Genomic DNA, 26,252 nt, shown 5'->3' on the forward strand with positions numbered 1-26,252 from the left:
CCAACAGATGGTTGGCAATGAGGGAGTATCAGCCCAGTATTTACAATCAAGGAGGAAAACGGCCTTTTAATATGAACTTCGCTAATTTTCAAATGATGTTGGAAGGGAATTATGGAAAAATAAATTAATCCCTATGCAGGAAAGCAAACTTATGTGAAGGGCAAATTCATAGTAAAGGCACTATAAAACAAATTCATTGTCTGGGACGCTGATTACAATTAAAACCAGGCTTTGGAAAAACTATAAATAATAAATAAAATCAGGCTTTGGATATTAGAGTGTCTCAAAGACTTGGGGTAGCTCTGGTTGAATTGAGTTGGAATTTGGATTTTTGATAATTGTTGTGGTAGGTAGAACAGCACCCAAATATATCTATACCTTAATCCCAGGAATTTGTGAATATGGTATGTCTTTGTCTCCATTTAAAAGAGCATAAAACAAAGGATTGCTAAAACACCAGAAGGTACTAGCCTAACATGAAACATTAATGACACATTCACTTCATTTGCTGTATGAAATTTCTCCCTTTTTGAAGGTAGGTATGAATAAAAAATTCACATTTATCTGAAGACAAAATCAACTGGAAAACTAAAAGAATATCTTTTTTTTCATTTTACTTTCCTAGAAATTCATATTTATTGTATTTTACCAAAGAATTTGACTATGACAGATTGGAATAAACAAAACAAAACAAGCAAGTAAAAACCAACAATTCCTTCACCGCACACAGTTTGAAAAGCACTACTGTAGGCCGAAGGTTTTCAAAGTGTGGTTCAAGGAGCAGGACCCGCAGAATCAGCATCCCTTGGGAACTGATTTGCAATGCAAATTCTCTGACTTGACCCCAGATTTACTGAATCAGAAACTCAGGGGCGGGGCCCACCAATGGGGATTTAACAGGTCTCAGGTGATTCTTATGCTTGTGAAGTTGGAGACCCACTGCTTTAGGATACGTTACTTTGTTAACTAACACGTACACATTTCATAATATGTGTCAGGCACTATTCTAAGCATTCTGCATGCACAGAATCATCCAAAGATACTTTTATTATCCCTGTTTTACAGATGAGGCAGTGGAGGTCCAGAGAGATTGAATGGCTATCCTAAGGTCACACAGCTAGTGTGTCAGTTACAGTGGCTCCTCACTCCACGCTCTTAACCATTACCCAGTAAAGCCTAAGACTGATCACGTAAGTAAATACCAAGAAATAAGGTGTTCACCAGCTAGTGTATTAAGCTTTTCAGGAAACAACTGCTTTAACACCATTTAATCATGTGTCTCTAGAAAGTTAAGGAACAATTTTATTAGCATGTCAACCATGGACACATACTTGGTAATATGGTCTGTCAGAGCCTTTCATATCATATTATAGGGCAGTAACGTTTTTGTCATGTCAAAGCTCTACACTGTTGGCTCATTTAATTTCTTGTTTACAGGCAATTAGAAAAATATTTATTGGATTCATACTATATGCCAGGCACTATGCTACACACTGGGGGGGGGGGGGGGTGCAAAGATGTATTAGACATAAGATAACACACATAAAGCACCTAGGATGTGTAATGTGGTATAGAGGATGGAAAACCACACAATAAATGTCAGCGCTCATTATCATCAAGCTGATCCTTCTGCTGTTGCTTAAAATAGTGAAACACAGGAACTCAACTATAAACCCAAATAGAATACAGTAATATTGTGGCAAAGAAATGAGAGTCATGATACTTTGTTGTTCTATGATACTCATACTTTCATGCTAAATGCATTAACAGTATTAATAAGAGAGAGAATCTCCTTCCTCCCTTTCTTTTCTCTTTCGTCCTCCTCCCTGAAGTTCAGCACTCTGAATGCAGGACTCCATTTCTTAATGTTTGCGCGATGTCATCATAAGGCTCTTTCTAGAACTGAATCATGAATTCATTTTTCTCAAATACAAAGGGACAGAAATAAAATATACTTTCCTAAGGAAGAACTGAAAATATGCCTAGTGATAAATAAATATGCCACTTGCTAGAAGCTAAAATTCCCAAGATGAAAATAATGCCATTTAAACATTACCTATAAACTGCACAGTTTGCCAATGTTCAGCATCCAACTTTCACCTTCAATGTTCTATTTATCAATAAATAGAGTAGGACAGAGGAAGGTGAAATAAAATGGCAAAAGGTTGACCAAGTGAAGGGAAAAAGATTCTAGCACTACTCAATTTTTTCAAGAGCTGCCGAAAAGCCTGCGTTATTAAGTGTTTAATCCATTTTTGCAGCTTAAATTTTTTAATTAAAATTCTATCTGAGTTCATGTGACAGATAATTCAGTTTTAGTCCTGAAGATCTGTACTATCTGTCCACATAGATTAGAAGAACTAGACAATTGTCAAATTTTCAATTTGCTTTATGATAGCAGAAATAGCTTAAGTAACTGAATAGCTGATACAATGACAGCACTGAAGAGTACACGGATCCAAACACATCTGAATCTGAATTGAATAGGACTTGACAGGCAGTACTATCATCTGGAGTCACTGTTCTATCAGAGACAGTCATTTTGCCATGGAACGTACACTGTCTGGAGGGCAGACATGAAGCCAGATCGCTGTATACTGTGGAATAGTTATCACAAAGTCTGGGAAGTCACTACCAATTATTTAGAATGTTGTAGTTTACTTATCAGGGCTCCCAACTTCAACTGCACTGAGATACTACCTGACTCTAGTGTGAAGTCCTGAACAATAGGAAAATGAGAGAAACAGCCGAAACGGTCACATTCTCAGAGATGTCCCAAGTTCTCATTTTTGCCCTGACCACTGACTTCCATGTGATATTTATGGAAGAGAAGGCCTGGTACCTCCTTCCTTCCAATCACAATGAATGAAATGGATTTGTTCTGACCTAAGTTCAACCCCTCCACTTACTCACTGGATCCCATATGCTTTGGTTAAGGGCTTCCCTAACGACAATATTTACTTCTCTTCTGCACCATTATTTTCCATCTCTATGGGGCCATCTATAGCCATGAAAACATGTTGTACTATTTCTCATTAAAAATAGTCTCAGTTGCTCTACAACTTCCTCTAGTACGCAGATACTCTACTTCCTTACACTGCACAACCTGCAGAAAAAACAGTTTCTACTTGCTGTCTCTATGTCACCTCATCCCTTCCCTCTTTGGAATCATATTAGGCTTTTATCATCCACCACCACACCAAAACTGGTCTTGTCAACACCACCTCAACATCACCAAATTCAGTAGGGATTCTCGTTCCCGATCTTACAAGACCAATCAGCAGCATCTGAAGGAACTGACCACTCTCTCTTCTTTTTCTTGAAATGAAATGTGTACATTCAATTGATCCTTCTCCTACTTCCCTGCTAGGTCATTCCCAGTCTCTTCTGCTGAATCTTCTTCATCTCCAGACCTCTAACCAATAGAGCATCTCAGGATATATATGTAATTATACATATAATTATATATATAAATACAATAAATACCCATACCCATTTACCCACCCACTCAGTTTAATATTACTATTACCTTGAAGTTCCCTTTATTCCCCTCTTCCTCTGTGATCTCAACCTCTTCACTTACCTCTCCCAGGTAACCATCATCCTGGATTTTGCATTTGTCATTCTCCTGCTTTCTTATGGTTTACCTCATATGCTCATGTCACACACACACATGCACGCGCGACTTCACTCTATATAAATGGAATAATACTTCTGCAATGTTACAGTATTTTTATTATGTATACTTAAGACAAGTATTACGGGACTTACATTATTAATTACAAATATTTTAATAGGCATAATGTATAAAAGGGTATAATAAAATCAAGGAAGATGGGGAAACACTCGGTTTTAAATGCATTCTTTTACTGCAGATCTCAAAGCCTTTAATAAATAATGTTCACTATGACTTCTCAGATAGGAGCATTGGTCATGTGTACTTGACCTCTTCTTTTTTAGAGCATCTTTTACTTCAGAACATCTGATGAGATGCTATGATTTACATCAAAAGGTGAAATGGGCAGTTGTTTGGAGAGAATCCCATATAAGCAGCAAAGCCTCTCATCCCTCCTCACAGAGAACAAGAGCACTTGTATGGGGGCTGCGGTGAAGTCACATCCAGACCCCAATAGCACAACTGACTGTGTGAAGTGGTCAAGACCATGGAGCAGACGAGTATTTTTTCCCATTTCTGTAAGCATGATGAAAAGTAGATGCTGGTTGCAGAAATGAACGCGTGAAGAATATAGAAAGTCGAAGTGGAATTGAAAGTAATGTTTGGATTAGGATGTCATCTGAACATGTCTATACTTGAATTAATCATATTATCTCCAAAGCTTAGAGGAGACATTCAAAATAAATCTCCATTTGGAAAACTCAAGGATAAACAAATCATGGAGACTACAGACATCTAATCATAAATGACATCTCCCTTAGATAATTTAAGTATTTATGAAGGTCCACCAATAGTGATTAAATTTTCCTCATATTATAGAAAGTATAACACGAAGCGATATTCATATACCATATTCACAGCTTTTAGATAAATGTATAATTAAAATAAATGTGTAAGGCGACACACTTGTCTGATATATTCTAGGAAAGTAATCTGTTCTTTCTCCTAGAAGTTCATATTGACCTCATTTAAATGGTAAGTCCAAATTCTTCCTTCAGTCACACTTATACTAGGATCTGTATATTGTGAGATGGGGTTTTTATTACTATGATTCCATGTTAGTATTATTTCTTTATATTTTCCCTCTTTTGCTATTTTGTTTAAGCGACATATCTACTTTATTGAATTGTGACTCTTTAGTGACATTCTGTAGTCCCTGACATTCAAGGTGTGATTTGCTTTGTCAAAATGTCATCTTCTTGTCATTTTTAAAAGAATACTTACTACCATTTTAAATAGTGTTTTTAAGTCTTCTACAATTTTTTCCCCGGAAACTAACTTGGAAGAGGAAACTATTTTTCAGGACACTTTGCTAATTCTGACTCTAACAACTTTTATTCTGCTTGTAGCTATTTTCCTAATTATCTCTCAGACCTAAGTGTCTTCATAGCTTCTTATGTCAACTGTTCACAACTGAGACCCCAGAGATAAACTCGGACATCACAGTAGTGGCAGTCAGCTAATACAATTGTCTGACAATTCTGAGAACGTTTCCCACAGACTAAAGTTCTCTAAAACCACATGTTCACATATAACACCTAAAACCTAAAGTATAAATTTGTTAGCCATTTATTCACCGAAAGTAACTTACCAAACTTCAGAAATAGCTAATTACTTATGTGTCTTGGGCCTGCACGGGAAAATTCAAGTGTATTTCTGTAAGCACAGGAGAAATAGTAACCACTGAAAAAGAGACAGAGTTTCTGCCATGTTTTTCCCATGGGTAAAGACGTTAATCCACAAACTCTGGCAAGGGAATTAGAAATGAACTGATACTTTACCCCTTCCATAATTTTTTACTAAAGAGCTAAAACAGGCTAGCTATGACATTGCTACAAAGGTACAATTTCTTATCTTTCAACTCAAACCATCTGACTGTCAAATTCTCTGTCACTGCCAGAGCCGGCACCTCTCATCTGTTCCTCTGAAGGCATTCTCAGGATAATTTATTATGTCCCTAGTCTACTGCCAGATTGTGACATCCCTGCCTCCACATCATCGCTGAATCTGTCTCCATTTGGTCCCATTAGAAATTCTCTGCAACTGGGGTGGTTTATTCTCACTTTAATGTCATAATTTTTTATTTAACTTCTTCTCGTTTATTCCAAAATAGTAAGTTCCGTAACCTCCTTTCATGGAAGAGCTGACATCTAAGCAAAGATTTAAAGAAGATGCAGGAGTTCGCCACAGAGACATGTGGGTTAAGAGTGCTCCAGGAAGAGGAGACAGCCAATGCCAAGGCTGTAGGGTGGGTGCACGCCAGGCCTGCTCATGGAAGAGCAGTGAGGCCAGTATCGTTGCGGCAGAGTGAGAGAGGTGGAGTGCACTACAGTACGAGGTCCAAGAGGTAAAGAGGAGCCGGGTCATGAAAGACTTTGTGGGCAAGAAGTAAAGACTCTTTATTATTGGTCTACATTCCTTTCCACCTCCCCATAGGGAAATCAGAGATAAAGACAGCGATCTAGAAGCAGAGAGACACAAAGATAAAGACAGAGGTAAACAGCTATACGTTCATATACATGTATGTGCATATGTGTAATGGCTTTAGTTAGAATTATATTGAAATTCAACACATTTTTAATGTGCTGTGATGGAAACAGATGCAACAGACATGGTCCTGCTCTTGAAAGATTTATAATTAAAAATATGATTATAACTAAAAAAGTAAAAAATAATCTTTAAAAAGTATGAAAATCCATCATTAATAATACACGGAAGGAGCTGTACTCCACATGTTAATCAATAAAGAATGTCTGAAAAATATTCATTCATTCAAAAAATATTTGTTGACCACCCACTATGCTCCAGGCATTATTCCAGGTGCTGAAATACAGGAGTGGACTTAAATTCTAGTGGAGGGAGACAGAAAATTTAAAAAAAATATATATATATATGTAAGAAATAAAGATAATAAAACTTACATATAAAGTGATAAATTCTATGCAAAAAACCTTACCAGTGTGAGAGTGACCAGAAGTACTATGAGGCACAAGGCAGCCTGCAGTTTAAAGCAGGGTCTCAACAGGGTGAACTTCACCGAGAAGACATTTCAGCAAAGCTGTGAAGGAAGTGAGGAAGTTGTCACATAGATACGAGGAAGAAGTGTGTTCCAGGCAAAGGGAATAGCTGGTGTAGGTCAGTAAGATGGGAGTGTGCCTGGCCTGTCTGAGAACAAGGAAGAGCCCAGTGCTTACTCTGCTTCCAGAGGAAGAGGAAGAGATAGGTGGGCAGATTATGTAGGCTTTTAAGTTTTTAAGTTTCATGCTGAATGAAACGGGGAGCCATTGCGGGGTTCTGAGCAGGAGTAGCTGACTTAGGTTTAAAAGAAATTTCTGGCTGCTGTGTTGAGAACAGACTACAGGAGGACAAGAGTGGAGAGCTGGGAGGCTAGTTAGAAGGTCATTGCAATAATTTAATGCTCAACGATGGTGCCTCAGACCAGGGTGCTAACAGTGGAAGCAGTATGAAATGGTTGGGTCTGGATATGCTTTTAGGGTAGAACCAACAGGATTATTTCATGATGAACTTGATACAGGATGTAAGAGATAAAGGGAAGTCAAGGATAAACCCAAGGAGGTTTTTGTCTTGAGCAACTGGAAGGATGGAGTTGCTACCAACTGGAAGGGGCATTATGCTAGTAGAACAGGTCTGGTGGTGGTGATGAAATAAGGAATTAAGTGTTCGATGTATTAAGTTTGTGATGTCTACCAGACATCCAAGTAGAGATGTTGAATAGGTAGGTGCACATACACGTCTGGAATTCAGGAAAGAGATTTAGGCTGGAGATATAAATTTATTTGTTTTTGGCATGCAGAGAGTATATTAAGCTATGAGGATAGATGAGAATCACTAAGGGAGAAAAGAGAAGCCCCAAGAGTTAAAGTTGCACCAAAATGAAGAAATACACGTAGAGTTGTTACATTCCTAATCCAGAGCTCAGTCAGGAAGCACTGAGCTCAGTCAGGAAGCAATCTGTTCATTGGAGAATGAATCTTAGGGCACAGGGGGCCAAAGGAGAACTGGGGAATTTTCCTGTAGAAACACCACATCATCCCAGATTGGAGAGAGATTTGGAGACAAGCCATCCCCGTTGGTGGACCTAAGCAGCACACTAGCCAAGGAAAAGAGCCAGAGCCAAAGTGGGGTGAAAGAAGAAGGTGCAGCCCCAGATGATAACACAGACTAACCACGGGGCTTTGTGTGGTCTCAAAATGAAGAGGCAGCTTCACTCAACCTGTTCCTCCTGCTGCTCTCCACCTAATTCTTCATAAAATAGCTGGAAAAAAACTGCTTCATTCAAAAATGAAAAGCAGCAAATCAAAACCGCAATGAGCTACCACTTCATACCCATTAAAATGACTATTAAAAATAAACAAGAGAAAATAAAAAGTGTGATGTGGAGAAACTGGAACATTCGTGCATTGCTGGTGGGAATGTAAATTGCTATAGCCACTTTGGAAAATGGTTTGGCAGTTCCTCAAAAGTAAACAGAAAATGAGCACAGGATCCAGCAATTTTGCTCCTTTACCCAAAAAACTGAAAGTAGGGACTCAGATACTTGTACACCAATATTCATAGCAGCTTATGTGTAATGGCAAAACAGTGGAAACAACCCAAATGTCCACCAACTGACAAATGGTAAACAAAATGTGGTATATACATACAGTGGAATATTATTCAGCTATAAAAAGAAATGAAATTATGACACATGCCATAACCTGGATGAACCCTGAACACATTATGCTTAGTGAAATAAGCCAGGCACAAAAAGACAAATAGTGCTATGACGCTACTCATGTGAAGCACCAAGAATAGGCAAATTCATAGAGACAGAAAGCAGAAAAGAGTTTACCAAGGGCTGGGGGTGAAGGAGGAATGAGAAGTTATTATTTCATGGATACAGTTTTAATTTGGGATGATGAAAAAGTTATAGAAATAGATAGTGATGATTGTACAACATTGTGAATGAACTTAATGTTACTGAAATGTACATTTAAAAATTATTAAAATGGTAAGTTTATGTATATTTTACCACAATAAAAAAGAATTATCCCAATGAAAAAGAAATAAAAATCAGAAAGGAAACAGCATAGACTCTGTTTAAATACTGGATGGAAAAGGCAGATGAAGAATGGATAACAGAAGTGACATTACACAAGAAAACTGATGAAAGTTCAAATAAATAATTCTCATAGCCTCAAAAAAATTACAGGAAACATTTTCTCTGATAAAGAAGCTCAAAGAAAAAGAGACTAGAGATCAAAGAAGAGAAAAGAAAAACAGAAAGAGATAAAATCACTCCAAAAAATGCCAGGGAAGGGGCAAATATAAAAATTAAAATTAAATTAAAAACTTAAGAGAGGTTAAAGGAATACTGGAATCAACTCAAGCAGAACGAACACAATTGAGAATAGTGTGAAGATCATGGAATCTCGTGGGAAACACACAAAACAAAACAGAAAAGGACAAAGATAAACTAATGACTAGAAACATAGATACAGAAGGAGAAGAAAGGCCAATGTATACATAATTTAAGTTCCTGAAGAAGAAACAAAAAGTTAAAGATATAATTTAAAACCATTCCAAGAATTAAAGTGGCCTTACGTCTATATATTGAAAAGAAACACCATGATCCAAGAAAAAAAAATAACAGGATGATAAATTTCAAGGTAACTCCTAGTTTGATCATTTAATAGCAAGACTAAAGAACGACTTATTGGCATCAAGTCATCCATTGGAGGGAGAAATCAGGCTATTCCAAGATCTGGAAATAGTCAGAAAAAAGACACAAATTGTGAGCAATAGGAAGTGTGTCTTGAATTTTTTATAAGCAGGGAATTTATTCTTCATGTTTAAGGACAATGGGTGGAGATTCTCAAGCATGTAAGAACTCAAGAACTACAGAACTCATTACTCCTGCATGAAAACCAAGGGACAAATCAAAATAAAGAACTGAGGATTGAAGAAGTCAGGTTACAAATATTAGTGGAAGACATTAAATATAGACCTAAGGTTGAACAACTATGTGAATTATAGTTTCAAACTTGCAAATTATAAACATTAACAATTCAAAAATTATTAACTAACAAAACTCAAAGAGTGGGAGGATGGGGCAAAACAAACTGAGTTCAATTTCTTAGCTGTCAGCTGAATTCAAGTGATACTATCTAAAGTTGAAACATACAGCTAAGAAAAAAAAAATTAACCCAACTTTTAAAACATTTCATAATATTTTTTAACTTTAGAAAGATCTTTTAGAATTAATAATCCTTGTTGTGAAGATTCATTTATCTAAACATCGGTAGTAACTTGTTTCACCTCAGTTTTTTTAAATTAAAATAATAAAGATTACAATTAAAATTTTTGTTAAAAAAACCTCAGAGTAATCTTATCTGTATCTCAATTTCCACCCTCCATCCATTTTCTATTTCAATTTATATACGTGCATATACAGATGTCTAAAATGATCAAATGCATACAATGATTATTTCTGGATAATAACAACTTTTTGTTGATCTTTTACCTTTTCCTTGTATTTTTCCATTTTGTACTAGTTTGTAAACAACAAATTATTATATTTCACAAAAACAACAAAGTATTTTTAAGAGGCATATAGTCGAATTGGTACTTATTTTAGTAAAGATGAAAACTGCTGTTTTTCACTGACAAACTAAGGGTCCAGTTCTCAACTCTTTAAGGCTCGGTTTATTAAAACTCATTCAGCTAAAAGAAGATTATTAGTTACTTCCTGACACATCGCTGACCCAAGACTCTTCACCAAATACCCTAGAATACTCACACTGGATAGCCTCCGTGCCTTTGCCTGTAGACAACCATTCCCCCTACCCATTAGATCAGACTTCTGTCTGGAGGCTGGTAGGGGAGAGGAGCACAGGAACGAGGGGAGAAGTAGAACTGCACAGAACCCCAGGGCATTTACATCCATTCCTTCTATTCCTCTAAACTACACTAGAGAAGAGAACAAAGTGACTTGGCATCACATGCTTCCAACTCCCCTGAAGAAGTGGTCTAGTTCTCTGACATCTTTAGATTGCAATATTTTAGCCAATATTCCTGAAATCCTCTAGCTGTTTGTGGATTAAGAGTCTTCTATCCCCACACTCTTTGAGCTATCTTGGCATGAAACAGCCATCCCCATGTTATTGTCTTCTCTGACAGTGTTGCTGTGCTCATGAGTCGTAACTTTCCTTCCGATTTCCTTTTTCTCTTTTGCTCTGGTACCAAGCCAAATGGATCTAAATGGCACTGAGTAAGATGTAGTCTAGATCAGTTTAAAGGATAGAATCTTAAGTCTTAAGGATAGAATCTTAGAGTTGAGGAGAAATCTCCTTACAAAATCTCCTAGGTAACTGAGGTTTGAGAAACATTGGCCTAGTTGTAACACTGGCCTAGTTGTAAAACTGGGAACTTTCTGCCCTACGTTTGTCACAGTGGAAGTGAATCTGTCTCAGAACTGAATTGCTACCATTTCCCCCTAAAAAGCACCAGAGCTCCTTGGAGAAAAGGCTGATTCCAGGGCTGGGGTAGGGAAAGTACTTTCTGTTGCACTAGAAAGGAGGGAAATGCTCAAAGAATGGCAAAATCATATCCAAAGAAGGCAAGAGCCAGCTTGAAGGGACTCTCACTGGCCAATTCTGGGTTAATCTGAGCATCAAAATAAAAAATAAGAGTAACAGATTAAAAACTTGGCCGCTTCAACTATATTCTCATGGTCTGATTCTCACCCTCCCTCCCCACTTTCAATTCTCTCTCCTTTATTTCCTGCCCTTTAAGCTCTATGCGTGGAAGCAACATGTTCCCGTTTTTTCTCTGCTTCTGGAGGCTGCACATGCTCTACACTGGAGTAAAAACGTCCAAGTTTTAGTTTTAGGCTTTGGGGTGACCATAGAGAAAGCAGTCTCTTAACTGAGTGAGGTTCTGTGGCACTGAAACTAACCTGACATGGTCTAATGGGACTGCTTATTAAGTTTGAGAGACAAAATTTCTATTTTTGTAGGTAAAACAACTGAATATCAGAAACTTCACGTGGCTCAACAGCATGGTCCATCCGAGCTCACAGGAGTTTTACATCAAACTCCTTAGTGCCAAACCTCAAGCTATTTCAGATTGGTTCCCTGTTTTATCCTCTGTGCCTTTTATTTCCTTGGAGGCCTAATGAGGAAAGGTGACTGATGAAGGGGTAGAACACGAGCCTCCCTGATGACGCAGTTTAATGCCATCTGCATCTCACATCCATCCCCTCCATCAGAAGTACTGTCCTAGGGTGAAGAGAGTGCTGGACCAGGAAACCACAGACTTGAGTCTAGTACTGACTTTCTCATCACCTCGCTGAGGAAAGTTGGAGGAGCTGCAATTTCTCTCAGCCTCTCTTCCTTCATTTGCAAAACAGAGGTTGAATCAAGACTAAGTTATGTCTGATGTCCCTTCCAGTACTAATATTTTGCAGCTCTTTTTTTTTATAAGACTTGGAGTGGGCTGGGGTGGGGGGAACAACTTGAAAATAAGTACCATATTTATACATGTATTGGTGTGCTGTATAGAAAGGCACATCCATCAATCAAATAGATAACGAAGATTAAAGGGAAAAAATTTACTTTATTAGCTGAAACAGGTGGTTTGGTCAAGCCAGAAATAAACTTCTAGACTCCATATTACTTAATATGTTTTACTAATCCATAATATGTCATTTTATGTGATTTACAAGAAAACTATACTTTAGTCGATTTTTTTAAAGCTCTTTTTTTCTTTCTTTTATAAATTGTATGAAAGTTTTTTTAGGTGATTATGAGGACTAATTGTTTGTTCACAAATGTGTGGACTTCATATCATGAGTATCTTTTGAGAATCTGTAAGAAAATTTTTAAAAGCTTCAGTTCTCTGCTACCCAATTATAACAATGCTAAATTTAGTCAGATTTTGGTTTGTCCTTATCTAGACAATGATGATAATCTCTAATTTGGACTTTCCAATATAAGCATTGTTATGAAATCGTCTGTAGTCTAAGATTGCTTGGAAAAGGCAAAAATAACCTTAATTCTTGCAAATCTGTACAACAATATGTGGCATAAAAAGAAGAAAAGGCTCACTGCATAACAACTCAGTAGAACAGTGAATCTCCTCAAAGCGTCCTTCCATGGAGTTACCCAGCCCGAAAAACAATTCTACTTTACTCAAGAACACTGTTTAAAAAAACTGCAACCCCAAGTAAAAATTTTATGAGCAATTCTGGTACAGGCCACCCAAGGAACAGAGAAAGTAGTAAGATATTAATATTTAACAGATAAATATAGGTCACATTTACACCATCAAATAATTAGATCATTTGGCTATATTAGGTTTACTTAATCACCTTTATCACTTATTATAGAGGTCCTCCTTATAGCAAAAACTCTAGCCCAAAGTCATAAACTTCACTCTGCAACACCCAAGGAAGCCAATAAGCTCTGGTCTAATGACCAAGTTATTCTTCTTGTCAAGAATGCTCTATGCACATACACCCATGTGCATAAACATTCCCTATGTAGCCAAAGATTTTATTATCAATTTCTGAGACATCATCTTCCATTCTCTCACCTAAAATAAAATTACTTCCCTTTCCATACTCAATCAATAGTATATTTTAATGTCTTTTCTCCTCCTGTATCTTATGCTATATCCAAATCTTCATTAAATAATTTGGCCCTTTCTGCCATCAGAGCATGAACTTATTTAAAAACCAAGGTATGAGGCATGAAATTGAGAGCTACACGTTAATATTTCAACAGTTGCAGAAAGAATTTGTGCTATGAAAGACGAACTAGACAGCTAGTTAAACATGAAGTCAACATGATGAGGCATCCTAATGTTCCTGTTGGACAGGATTGGTTTGGTAAGTCTTCTGTTCTGTTTTTTTCCTCCCGGGCACAATAGGATTGTCAAGAAGAAGTGTTGTCTTTTATTCTTTTTAAATTTCCATTTCTCTCTCCTCTTTTTCTTTGTACTTGATATCATCACAAGTATAGGTCCATTAGGTGGCTTTCAAGATTGGATCCCAGTCAATGAAAGGGTTTCTAATAACTGCTTTGAACATTTAGCAGCCTAACATTTACTATTCTTTCAAACGTCCTTCTTTTCTAGAATACTTCTTCTGTTTAAGAGGCTTTAAAATTCTATAGCTTTTAGGCCATGCTCCTTATTATGGCCACTTGATTTGAATAAGTAAAAAATAAACCCAAATTTGCTAACACCTAAAAATAACATTAAAAAGTGTTTTAATGCCTAGCTGTAGGCACTAAATAAAGTAGTATGAATAGGACTATCACTCTTGGCCTTCCACAATCAAGCAGATTCTTTGGAGGCTATTTCAATAGGACAACAGCCACTAGTTTAGGGTACAGTTCTAAATGCATCCAAATATAACCTCATTCATTCATTCACTGCATATTTACTGTGCTTCAACTATGGTGACAGGTACTGGGCTAAGTGCTGCAGGTACAATAGTGAGCCACACAGAAACAGGCCATTGCTCTCACTGAACTAGAGTCTGTGTGGGAGAGTGACACTAACCAAATAATTGCACTTTTGAATGTATACTTAGAGATAGGTGTGGTTAAGAAAGGGATTCCATGAGAAGTTATTATAAGGAATTTGACTTAGTTTGCGGTCAAGGAAAGCTTTCCTGAAAAAGTGATATTTAAGTAGAAATCTAAAGGATGACTAGTTGTTAATAGGCAGAAGAATTGGTGAGATGGGAATGGGGGGAAAGAAGAGAGGAGGATTCTTCAAAACTGAAGGAAAAGCATGCAAAAAGGTCCTATGAGAAGAGGCACATTAGTTTCCTGTTGCTGCTGTAATATAGCACAAATCTAGTGGCTTAAAATAGCACAGATTTATTATCTTACAGTTCTGGAAGTAAGAAGTCCAAGATGGGTCTTATGGAACTAAAATCAAGGGGAGAGTCTGTTCCCTCGCCATTTCCAGCTCCTAGAGGCGCCTGCATTCCTTGGCTTGTGGCCCCTTCCTCCATCTTCAAAGCCAGCAGTAGCCAGTCCAATATTTTTCATGATGCTGTCTCTTTGAGACTCTCTTTTCTGTTTCTCTTTTTCACTTAGGAAACTTGGGCCATTCAGATAATCCAGAATAATCTCCTTATTTCGAAGTCCTTAATTTAATCACATCTGCCAAGTTCCCTTTTCCATATAAGGTAACGTATTCACAGGTTCCAGGAATTAGGACTGTGGACATCTCTGGGGAGCCATTATTATACCTACCATGAGAGAGATCCTGTTTCATTTAAAAACTGAAAGAGGGTCAGGGTAGGTAGATGCAGAAAGTGAGGAGAAAAGTAGTATTGGATGAGGCTGGGGGGAAGGGGTGGGGTAAGGACCACACTTAACGTAACATCATAAACCATGTCAAGGGTTTTGATCTTTATTCAAAGAACACTGAGAAGCTATAGAAGTGGTGAGAGGTTATATTTGATATTTTAAAATACCCCTCTGGCTACTGGGTAGAAAATATATTTTAAAATAGCAGAGGTTCAGGAAAAAGATGATGGCACAGCAAGAACAGATATTCAGATGATTAAGATTATTACTCAGATTACTGAAGTCATTTCAGGCTTTCACTTTGTAACTCGGTGATTCTATGACTTTCGTTAAATACCTGCCTGGTAGTTCAACCAGGAAGATTAAATGTTACAATGTACAACATGCCATTTATACAGGAACAGTACCAGGCATGATAAACAGTCTTTGTATTATTATATTGCTTCTATTATTAATTATTGTGTATAACTCTATGCTAGTAAATTAGAAAACTTAAGTAATATGGATAATTGTATGGAAAAATAAAAATGATTATACCTAAATACATTTCTATCTTAAGGAGAAATATAAAATGTAATTCAAGAAGTAGAAAACCTGGATAGATTAAGAACGCTTGTAAACAGTGAGTCAGGAAAGATGATCAGAAAATGAGGTAATGCAGAGGCAGGATCCAAATCATGTCGGGCCTTGAAGGCCATCCTAAGGATTTTGGCTTTTACTGTAAGTAAAATGAGAAACCTTTTCTGAGTTTTGAGGAGAGGAATGCCATGGTCTAACTTTGGCATTCAAACTGGTTGATATTTTGAAGACAGACAGATCGTAGCGGGTAAGCATGGAGGAATAGAGGCCAGGAAGAGAATGTGACAGTAACTCAGAAGACGGTGACTGTGGTTTAGGCTAGGGCAGTAACAGTGAACTGGTGGGGAGTGGCTGGATCTTTGCTATGTTTTGAATGGTTTTCTGATGGATGTGAGAGAAAGAGAGTTGTCAAGGATGACTCCCAGGTGTTGGGCCTGAGGAACCAGAAGGATGCAGTTGTCGTCAATGGAGATAGAGAGACGGGTTGACTTTGGGAGGTCAGTATCTCAGTTAGGAACACGACAGGGAGTTCTACTGGACCTTCCAATGGAGTTGTCAGGTAAGCAGTTGAAAGTGAGTTTGGAGCTTGGGGGAAAGGTCTAGGCTGGAGATATAAACTTAGGAGTCATTGTCAATTCAACAACATTTAAAGCTTCTGAGGCTAGACGAGATCCCAAGGGAGAATGTAGACTAAGAAAAGCTACAAGGACTAGTCCTGAGACACTCAAGTAGTAAAAAGTGGGAAAGAAGATTAAGAATCAGCAAAGAAGGCTGAAACGGAGCAGTTAGTGAGGTAAGGGGAAAACCAAAAACAATTTGGTGCCCTGGAAGGCCTACCTTTTCCTTCTCTAACATCTATTCATCTTTCAGATCTTGGTCAAGTGATATTTTATTCCCCAGACTTGGTCAGGTGTCTCTCCTAAATGCCTCCCAGCATCCTGCTCTTCTACTCTTCCTAACTTTTGTCACATTATATTATAATTACCTGTACTTCCTCATCTCCTCGTCTAAGCTGTAACCTTCTTGAGAAGAGAAAGCAAGTTTCTCTCACTTACAGAGTACTCTCAGATTAGCAAAGTGCTTAACACACAAGAACTGCTGAATACAAGTGGTTGAATTGAATTAGTAGAATCAATACTTATCTTCTGGTTACAGATATGTAACTAGTGTGATAGGAAGGTCTGTTATGATTATCCACGCCACTAGTACCACACACACACTTATTCTGCTTATTTGTCTACGTAACCATTTGGAAATTTTCAGCATTAACTACGTGGTGTGTCTCATGGTTCTGATTCAGGTAGAGGGGGAAGAAGAAGGAAAGCAGTGTTGATATGTATATACCAGGCATGCCTTTCATATGTGAGCTCACTTAAGCAGTTAACACTTCTCACAAATTTGGGAAGAAAAGAATAATTAGCTCCATTTTACGAGAGGAAACCAAGGTTAGTTTAGAAATGCTAATCAACTTGTCTAAGGTCACCCAATAGGTAAGAGCCAGGATTTAAATATCTGTAAAGCCCTTGTTTATATATCTACCATATATCGACATCTACATTGTATACAATATAGATATAAGTATACAAACTTGCATACAGATATAGAAATATATATAAGCATATATACATATAGTATATAGTATATAGTAAACATATATAGCAAAATAAAATGGCTATTTTTAAAATGCAATTATAAAAATATGTTACTTACCGGAAAGTAGAGAAGCAGAGACCCAAAAAGGATTGTTTCCAACAGGATAAGGCCCGATGCCCTGATGCTCTAAAAACAACAACAAAAATAAAAATGTCAATGTTAATTGACATTTCTAGGCATGGAAGAATTTAAGCTCTTGTGACAATGCCTCAAGCAGAACAACATTCTTTGGTGGGGGGAAATAACCAGAAATTGGCTTGTATTTCAGACCGGTGGACTTAACTGCAACATGCAATAAGACTGACTATAAAGGTGGTGGTAGACTTAATGATACTGCCAGTGGCTTCATGGAATTTTGTTGTCTAAAATTTGAATCACTGAACTGAGAACACTACTTAGAAGATCCTTCCAATCTAAGAAATTCACAGACACAGAAAGTCTTGCCTGTATTGCTGAAACATCAGCCACAAATGCATTTCTTTTTTTTTTTCCAAAAGGATATTCTTTTAATTTGATTTTTTAATTGAAGTATAGGTGATTTACAATATTGTTAGTTTCAGGTGTACAGCAAAGTGATTCAGCTACATATATTTTCAGATTTTCCATTACAGGTTATTACAAGATAGTAACTATAGTTCCCTGTTACATAGTAAATCCTTGTTGCTTATCTATTTTATGTATAGTAGTATGTACCTGTTAACTCCATACTCCTAATTTATCTCTCCCCCTCCTCCCTTTCTCCCTTTGGTAACCATAAGTTTGTTTTCTATCTGTGAGTTTGTTTTGTATATAGATTCATTTGTATTATTTTTTAGATTCCACATATAAGTAATATCATATATTTGTCTATGACTTACGCCACTTAGTATGATATTCTCTAGGTCCATCCATGTTGTTGCAAATGGCAACATTTCATTCTTTTTTATGGTCGAGTAATATTCCATTGTATATATACTACATCTTCTTAAACCAATTGTCTGTTGATGGGCACTTGGGTTGTTTCCATGTCTTGGCTATTGTAAATAGCGCTCCTATAAACATTGGGGTGCATATATCTTTTTGAATTAGTTTCTTTTCTGGATACACGCCCAGGAGTGGGATTGCTGGATCACGTGGTAGCTCTATTTTTAGTTTAAGGAACCTCGATACTGTTTTCCATAGTGGCTGCATCAATTTATACTCCCACCAACAGTGTAGGAAGATTCCCTTTTCTCCACACCCTCTCCAGCATTTGTTCCTTGTAGACTTTCTGATGATGGCCATTCTGACTAGTGTGAGGTGAGACTTCCACAAATGCATTTCTGAATGCTATCCCTAAGCCATTTCACAAATACCTGAGCAATGGTTTCAGTGGATAAAACAAAAATACGTACAAGGTCTTAGCATCTCAGTGGTACATCTTGCACCATGTCAAAACATCGTTCCCAAAACTCAGTAACAGAGCTTCACTATTTAAATAACATAAATCACATTTAAAAACAGAGGTATCTCACTTTATGAAATGCCTAAATTATTAACTCAAAATTCAAAAGAATAAGTTGATTTTCAAATAAGCTTCCTGATTATTTAAAGTTTGCTAAGCATAAATATATTCAATAATCTTAAGATATTTTGTTAGACTCAAAATAGCATTCTCTTCCCAAAGCAAAATGCTTAGAGCTGTGACAAGAAATGAAAGACCAAACTATCAATCTTATTTAGAATAATAAATTTTGCTTTGATGAGTTCAAATATCAATATAGAGTAAACATATCGGTTAAGAATACAAACACAAAAACAGGTCGTTCTAGAACACCCGTGTTTTCACTCAATGCAACGTAAAATGTATACACAAATTATACCTGGTGTAAATATGGTATCTTAACAGGGAAATACTTTTAAGGAGTTCAATTAATTTTGCAACCACAAAAAGACAGTGAAATGCTAAACCACAAGTCCATTACATTAAAAAGAAAAAAAGTGTCAGATAACTGGACAGCCAAGGAAAGAAAATTCTAATTCCTCTTGAAAACACTGGGAGGACATTGCTAGACACAGAGGAATACTTTGTGGAATCCCTCAAAACAACTCAGGGTCTTCATTAATCTAAGAATTTGGGAACAGAGAAACAAGTTTAGTCAGTGAACAGACTTGATTATTCGAGTGGCTTCTCCCTTTTGGTCATTATTTTAGCTAGCAGATGCTCTTAGTGAAAAGAAAACTTCTATCAGCAAGACTTTAAATGGGTTTTGGCTGGCAGAATTTCCAACACGGCAAATTACATTCATACCTAATTATGAATACTCCATAGTTTAGTTTTTAAACTTTCTCCAAAATGACACTAATTTAGAGTGAGTCTAAAATATAATACAAGACTGCCTATAAAAAAAGTCTATGCAATATTGTTTGAAAACAAGGGATATAAAAAGAAGCTGCAAGGCTTAATGGAAAAGCAGACTTTGCAGTTAACGTCATCTCAGTTTGAATTATGAAGCAACCACTTTAGTTAGGTGACCTTGAACTTCAATGGCCTCACCTGTAAAATGGGTATCCTCATCTTTGCCTTATTAAATCTGACATCTTTGATAAAATATAAAGTATATTAAAATGGCTGGCATCTTGCCTGATACGTAATAAGTAGGTATGCATTCCTTAAGGTAGAAAACAGCAGCAGGATCATGAATTTGAAAACCACAGAGGTATATGTAAGTAGCAGTGAACATTTTTTTAAAGTTTGGGATCCAAAATGACCCCAGAGGAGCAAAAGCCTGGTGGAAGGGAACACAGAAGTTCTTTGTTTAGGGCCACTGGGCTCTTAGCTGTGTTACAACCATCACTACCACATAAGAACAGTTGTAGTGGTGCATGCTGTTACATATCCTCAGAGCAAATAATCTGTCTCCTTTTCGTCTGGACATGCTGAACTCTTAATACTTCATTGCCTTCCTCCTGGTTGAGTAGAGGAGCCCCGTGATTTCAAATTATAAACTGGAACTCCAACAAATGGTTCCATAATCAAATGTAAGCCCTGTTCAAAATTTGTGCTTTTTCTTTCAAAATATGCTTGGGCTGAGTTGGCTTCATGGCCTCACAGAATGAGCAGGTACCTAATAGGTGGGACTTCAGGGACAAAGAAGAAATCTCATGCTCCCTAAAACAGGTCCACATTGTCTTATTGGTACTGGAAGTTCTTTTAACTGGAACAAAGCATTCTATTTTGTACTTGGTGCTAACAATTAATATACGTGTTGTAAGTAATACACTGACTTACGTTCAAAGTGAAGGATAGGAATCCTTTCCTTAAGGTCTAAGTGATAGGATGAGAAAGGAGAGAGGAGGGATTGAAAAACAAAGATGGATGAAAAAGATAATGCACAAAATAATAGAGGCCAAGAAAAAAATTTCATCTCCTTCACAGTTTTGCCTGAGATAGAAATGGTGGTATGGAACTCTTTTTAACCAGAGCTGCTAACTGGAAAACCCTTGAAAAACTTTCTTGAAAAATGATCAACAATACAAAGTATGGTACTATTTATATAAAACACATACATACAAAGCAACACTGTACGTTTTCTATGTGTGTGTGTATGTGTGTGTGTGTGTGTGTGTGTGTGTGTGTGTGTGTGTGTGTGTATATAAAATATATCAAATCCAGGTCTGGAGGATATATACTAAACTGATAACAATGTATTTTATTTCCTGGAGAAGTAGATTTGAGGATAGATCAACTTATCTGGAAATACTTTAATTTCTTTGGAGATGTAGTCATATACTGCTGTGTAACATACGTTTTAATAATTAAATAAATAAAATTAAAGAAAAATCATCTAAGATGTGTCAACTCAACTATTAGAAAATTCCACCATTAGGTATCACAATACGCAAAGAATTCTAAACAAAGCCCTTCCTAACTAATATCTACTTAATAAATTTTATTCAGTACTGACAACATGCATAAAATGATCAAACAATGTATGTATGACACTTATAGGTGAATATAAACCTGGGGGAGCTACTGACCCTAATTCTCTGGCTTAGACTCCATACAGCCTAATAAATATCATTCCAGAGTTTACAAAAGAGAGCAGATTCTACCTCACTCCACTCCATCCCGCTTTCCCCAGTTCTTAAACCTGCAGAACTGACTTACGAGGGTTTACAGCAGCCAGATATCAAACCTGTAGACAAAAGAGAAGGGCTAATCTTACTACACCAATTTTATAAAATTATGTCAAAGTCAATATCTAAATTCCATAATCTTCAGATGTAAAGTACAGAGGCATAAGATGAAGCACAGCTTGTCACAGAATTTGCCTAGGATGTAAGCACCCAAAGGAAGCTAACTTACTGGAAGTAATTAGATGATAAGAATGCTAAAGTCTGAACTTCTAAAAATAATTAAAATAGTTTGTCATTATTTCCTTGATCCTATAGGGACTAACTACTTCATTTATATTTTTTAAACATTTTTCACCACTGGGGAAAGTAATGTATATCTTGCTAAAACAGTGTAGCTATTTTTGAACACAGCTGATATCTTCAGCCTTGCAGCAATTAAAGTTTCTTTCTATTACAAAAGGAACCTTTGAGCCTGAAGACATTTTTATACAGCTGGATCTCAGCATGTACGATGAAAATATAAGAAAGCAAGAGAATTAGATTCTGAAAAGAACGAACTAGCAGAGGTTTGGATGAAAAACCAGGACTCTGTAACTCGACATCATTTACAAAAAGAATTTGCCATTCTGGCAGGAGAACATTCTCACGAGCTGCACTTTTTCTTTTAATTCTTCTATTTCTGTAGAGAAAACCATGGACAGGGATATTACAAATCCCCAACAACCACCTGATGAAATAATTACACAACGATATATTGGCGGCAAGATGCCCTGAGAAGAACCCTGTCACTGAGAGGTAAGAGGACACCATTTTCAGTAATTTTATTTACAATCATATAAAGGGATGAGAACAGACTCATCCAGCTTGATGGACGACATGAAATCAGTTTGTCTTGAGAAGATCTGTGATGAAACACTGAAAAACCAATCAGATTTAGAAAAATGTGTAAAGGAACAATTGCTCAAAATGTGGTTAGTTAAAAATCAGTAACAGGTTTTCAGAAGAATTTTCAGCAGTAAAAAAGGTGTAAAAAAGTAGAATATGGTCAGGATAGAGCTTCCCAAAGTGAAGTATAAGTAACTCAGAGAATTTTAAATTCGTGGAATGAACACATGGGCTTTATATGTAGACAGTTCAGAATCTCAGCATTGGCGGCTCACTAGCAGTGTGACCCTGGGCAAGTTGCTTGACCTTCTGAGCTTCACTTTCTTCATTTATAAAATGGGTGTAATAATGCCCACCATGAAGTACTGTTGTAAAGATCAGTAATCATGCTGCCCGGCACAGAGCAGGCTCTCAGTCAGTGGACATGGACAATCTTTCATGGGCAGATAGATGAGGTGGTGTCAACATATCTAAGCTCACTCAGCCAACGAGTAACAGAACAAGGTCCCGTCATCCACCACTGCTGGTCCCAAGGCAGGGCGATTTCCTCTGTACATCCAATCTGTCCCTCAGTCACCTTCCTACTCAAAGGAACAGAACTGAATGTAATACTACAATAAAAAAATATGTAGCATTATTAGAGTATTTAAAAATAAACTACAACTAAGGAATTTGGTTCAGATATTAGTTTTTAAAGTTACTAGTCAATTTAGGGCTTCCCTGGTGGCGCAGTGGTTAAGAATCCGCCTGCCAATGCAGGGGACATGGGTTCAAGCCCTGGTCCGGGAAAATCCCACATGCCGCGGAGCAACAAAGCCCGTGCACCACAACTACTGAAGCCCGCACGCCTAGAGCCCGTGCTCTGCAACAGGAGAAGCCACCGCAATGAGAAGCCCGCACACCGCAACAAAGAGTAGCCTCCGCAAGCCGTAACTAGAGAAAGACCGTGTGCGGCAACAAAGACCCAACTCAGCCAAAACAAATAAAATAAAATAATTAATTAATTAATAATTTTTAAAGAAAGTTGCTAGTCGATTTAAAATTCCTGACAGTTTTATGTAAAACATTGAAACAAATTGTCACATGGCCTTAATTAGGAATTCTTTTAAATTTCTAAGACTTCATAAGAAAGCTCATTTTTGTATGATATGGTAATTTGCAATGGTGTTGTTCAAGACCTTTTAGAAAAATAAGTTTATCCAAAAATAAAATTCAGAGTAACATATACATAGTTTCATATTCTTTAAAACAGTACAGCACACTAAATAAAGAAAAAAGTCAATGATACTTTATATATGTGAAATAAAAAACAACCAGTCATTCATTGTTAGTTATGGTTCACCATGCATTGCTGGGCAGACACGTCTCCTGGTTGCTTTGCAGGATTTCGTGAGATGCTTGCCTTGTTCCCCCTTTGCTTTGTTTCAGATGATGTGGACACCTAGAAGTGTCTCATCTTTTAGGAGTTCAGTGCCTGATTTTATGACTCAAAGTGGTTGACTCTCACTGCCGTTGCAGAGATGCAGAATAACTAGGATGCATGACAAGGAACATTTTGGATCATCTTTACTCAGCCAGGGTCACCCATCTGTGCTTATGACCAAAGCAACTTAAATGCCAAAGCACTTCCTATTAGACTTTGTCATTCCCCCACTCAGCCTCCCCAGCAAGATGCCACTGGAATGCATTCCCAGAATGCAGACGATCATGTCCTGATTTGTCCTCATTTTTCCCACAGCCTCTTCGCAAAAATAGCTGCTACTTCTCTATAATTTATTTGCAACCTCCTATTCCCTTTTTTTTCAATACTAAAAAATAGAGTAATTCATACTTCACAAAATGGAGATGAATTCTCTTAAGTGTCAAAAAAGCACACAGAAGTGAATGGTACAGACTAAAATATTACAAAAAGAATCTTGCCTTGAGAAGGATTACTTAAGTAAAGTGGCATGAAATTATTAAAACAAAATACATCATTTGCTTAGTCTTCTATTATTGATTAAAAGCTATTGAGAGTAATGGATATATTTTCAAATAAAAAGTAGATCACTGAAAAAAACAAATTCCCCCTCATGAAAATGGAATGGAATGATAATAATTAAAACATAAAATATTAAGTACTTTAAAATTTGATATTAATTTTACACTGAGGTAAACTCAAATATCATCTAGTCTGACACCAATCATTTTTTTAAACTTAAGTATATTTTATACCCAGAGAAATTCAAGAGACGACATTTTTTGCTCAGTTTCACCTGATTGCTAAGTAGTATATTTTATACCCAGAGAAATTCAAGAGACAACATTTTTTGCTCAGTTTCACCAGATTGCTAAGTAGCAACAAATCTAAGCAATCTTTCTTCATCATTTGAACCTTCTAATCTCAGAACTTTTTTTTAATTTGGTATGTTGAACACTGTGATCTGTAAGGTGACTACTTTAAAATACTACTGCTCACACATAGGCAATAGGGCCCATTACATGTTAGCTGGACAACATCAACTCTCCTCAGGCTTCTTAAATGGGGGAGAAAAATATGAGAACAGAAACAAGATTGCTTAGAACTGTTAAGCTTGTCTTTAACACTTTGTCTATCTTCTATAGCATGTTTGGAAGTGCATGGAATGACTAGACAGAGTGTAAAATGAAGAGACATTTCATACTGTGTCTGATATTTGGAGATGGTCTAACAAAAAGTTCCATTCAGATAAGACATTTACAAATGTACAAAGAAATATGATGAGCATTTTGGTGGATAAACAAATAGATGATTTAATGCGGTGTAAGAGATGCCCCCTACTTGCAAGAAGAGTAAGCGGTTCAGAAATTTAAAATAGCAGTATTATATCTGACAGGCAAAAACAAAGGTAGATTATAAAGGGTTGTGAGAATATGACTGCTACTTAGATGCAAAGATGATGGAAACAGGAATTCGAAACTCAATCTCTAAAATAGTATAAATATTTCTAGATTAGATGGAGTAAATTGGATTCTGATTTTTGTCAAACTTGGGTGCATTAAGATGATCTGTTAAATGGGTATTATGAAATTCAGTCCACATGGAGTGTATCACTCTTAAACTTGTTTAGCAAAAGACAAAGTGGAAAAAATGGGAGTCATATATTAATTAACATCCTGTTTACATTGTGATTGTCAATTCTAACCATTTGTTTCACTAAATACTGCTACTTCAGTTAGTCTTAATGTTCATTAGCAAGTCATAACATATTTGCAATTAATAATTATCTTGATATTTTAGAGTTTTATATTTTATATTATGAACATGGTTCAGGAAAGATTTTCAAATAATAAATTCATGTTTTAATTACAAATAGATGCTAACCCTTTAATATAGAATACAAAAAGGTCACACTAACTGAGGGTTATTTTAATTAGTCTTTTCTCTTCTCTTTGTTGGATCCTACTTAGTTATTCTTTGCTCTAAAATACATTATACAAATGCATTAGAATTAGACTATCAAGTCAAAAAGATACAAGAGAAATAATTAAGTACAAGCAGAAATTTGACAGTAGAGAATCACTGAAAAGTTAAAACAATGTTATAAAACCAAAATTTAGAAAAAAGTTTTACAATGTAGTAGATATTTTAAAAAGCAATTGCATTTAACCTCATTGAAAGATGAACTATTACTAAAGCAGTTTTCTATAAATAATCAATATTTGAAGCTTTTTAAAGTAATGACTCCAAATCTGTATCTTCAGCCTAAGCCTCTTTCTGGAGCTCCAGAGCCATATTTTCAGTTGGCTATAAAACAGTTCTACCTGAATGACCCATAGGCACCTCAAACTCAAGATTTCAAAAACTAAATTTTTCCATTTTGCAATCTGCTTTTCTCTTCATGTTTCCCATCCTGGTTAATGGTAATCAATTGCCTATTTTGCAGTCAAACTATCTAAAATCTACATCTATAAGCTAGAAATAAAAGTGGATTTTATGAAATATTCCTGGTTTTACTTTTGGTATTTTCCAGAACCCCCTCCAAATTTTGTTGACCAACTGCTTCCCTGAGTAA

The 26,252-nt window shown here is 36.6% G+C and overlaps 1 protein-coding gene across 1 annotated transcript in view; it reads right to left on the reverse strand.

The window, feature by feature from the left end:
* Positions 1-26,252, reverse strand: part of GPR158 (G protein-coupled receptor 158) — a 327,082-nt gene that overhangs the window by 80,866 nt on the left and 219,964 nt on the right. Inside the window, exon 5 of the mRNA XM_059915293.1 lies at positions 17,293-17,361. Within this exon, the coding sequence (XP_059771276.1) occupies positions 17,293-17,361 (69 nt within the window). The remainder of the gene's footprint in view (positions 1-17,292; positions 17,362-26,252) is intronic.

This window comes from Balaenoptera ricei, chromosome 2 (assembly GCF_028023285.1).
Source record: "Balaenoptera ricei isolate mBalRic1 chromosome 2, mBalRic1.hap2, whole genome shotgun sequence".
In the NCBI taxonomy this organism is placed as follows: Eukaryota; Metazoa; Chordata; class Mammalia; order Artiodactyla; family Balaenopteridae; genus Balaenoptera; species Balaenoptera ricei.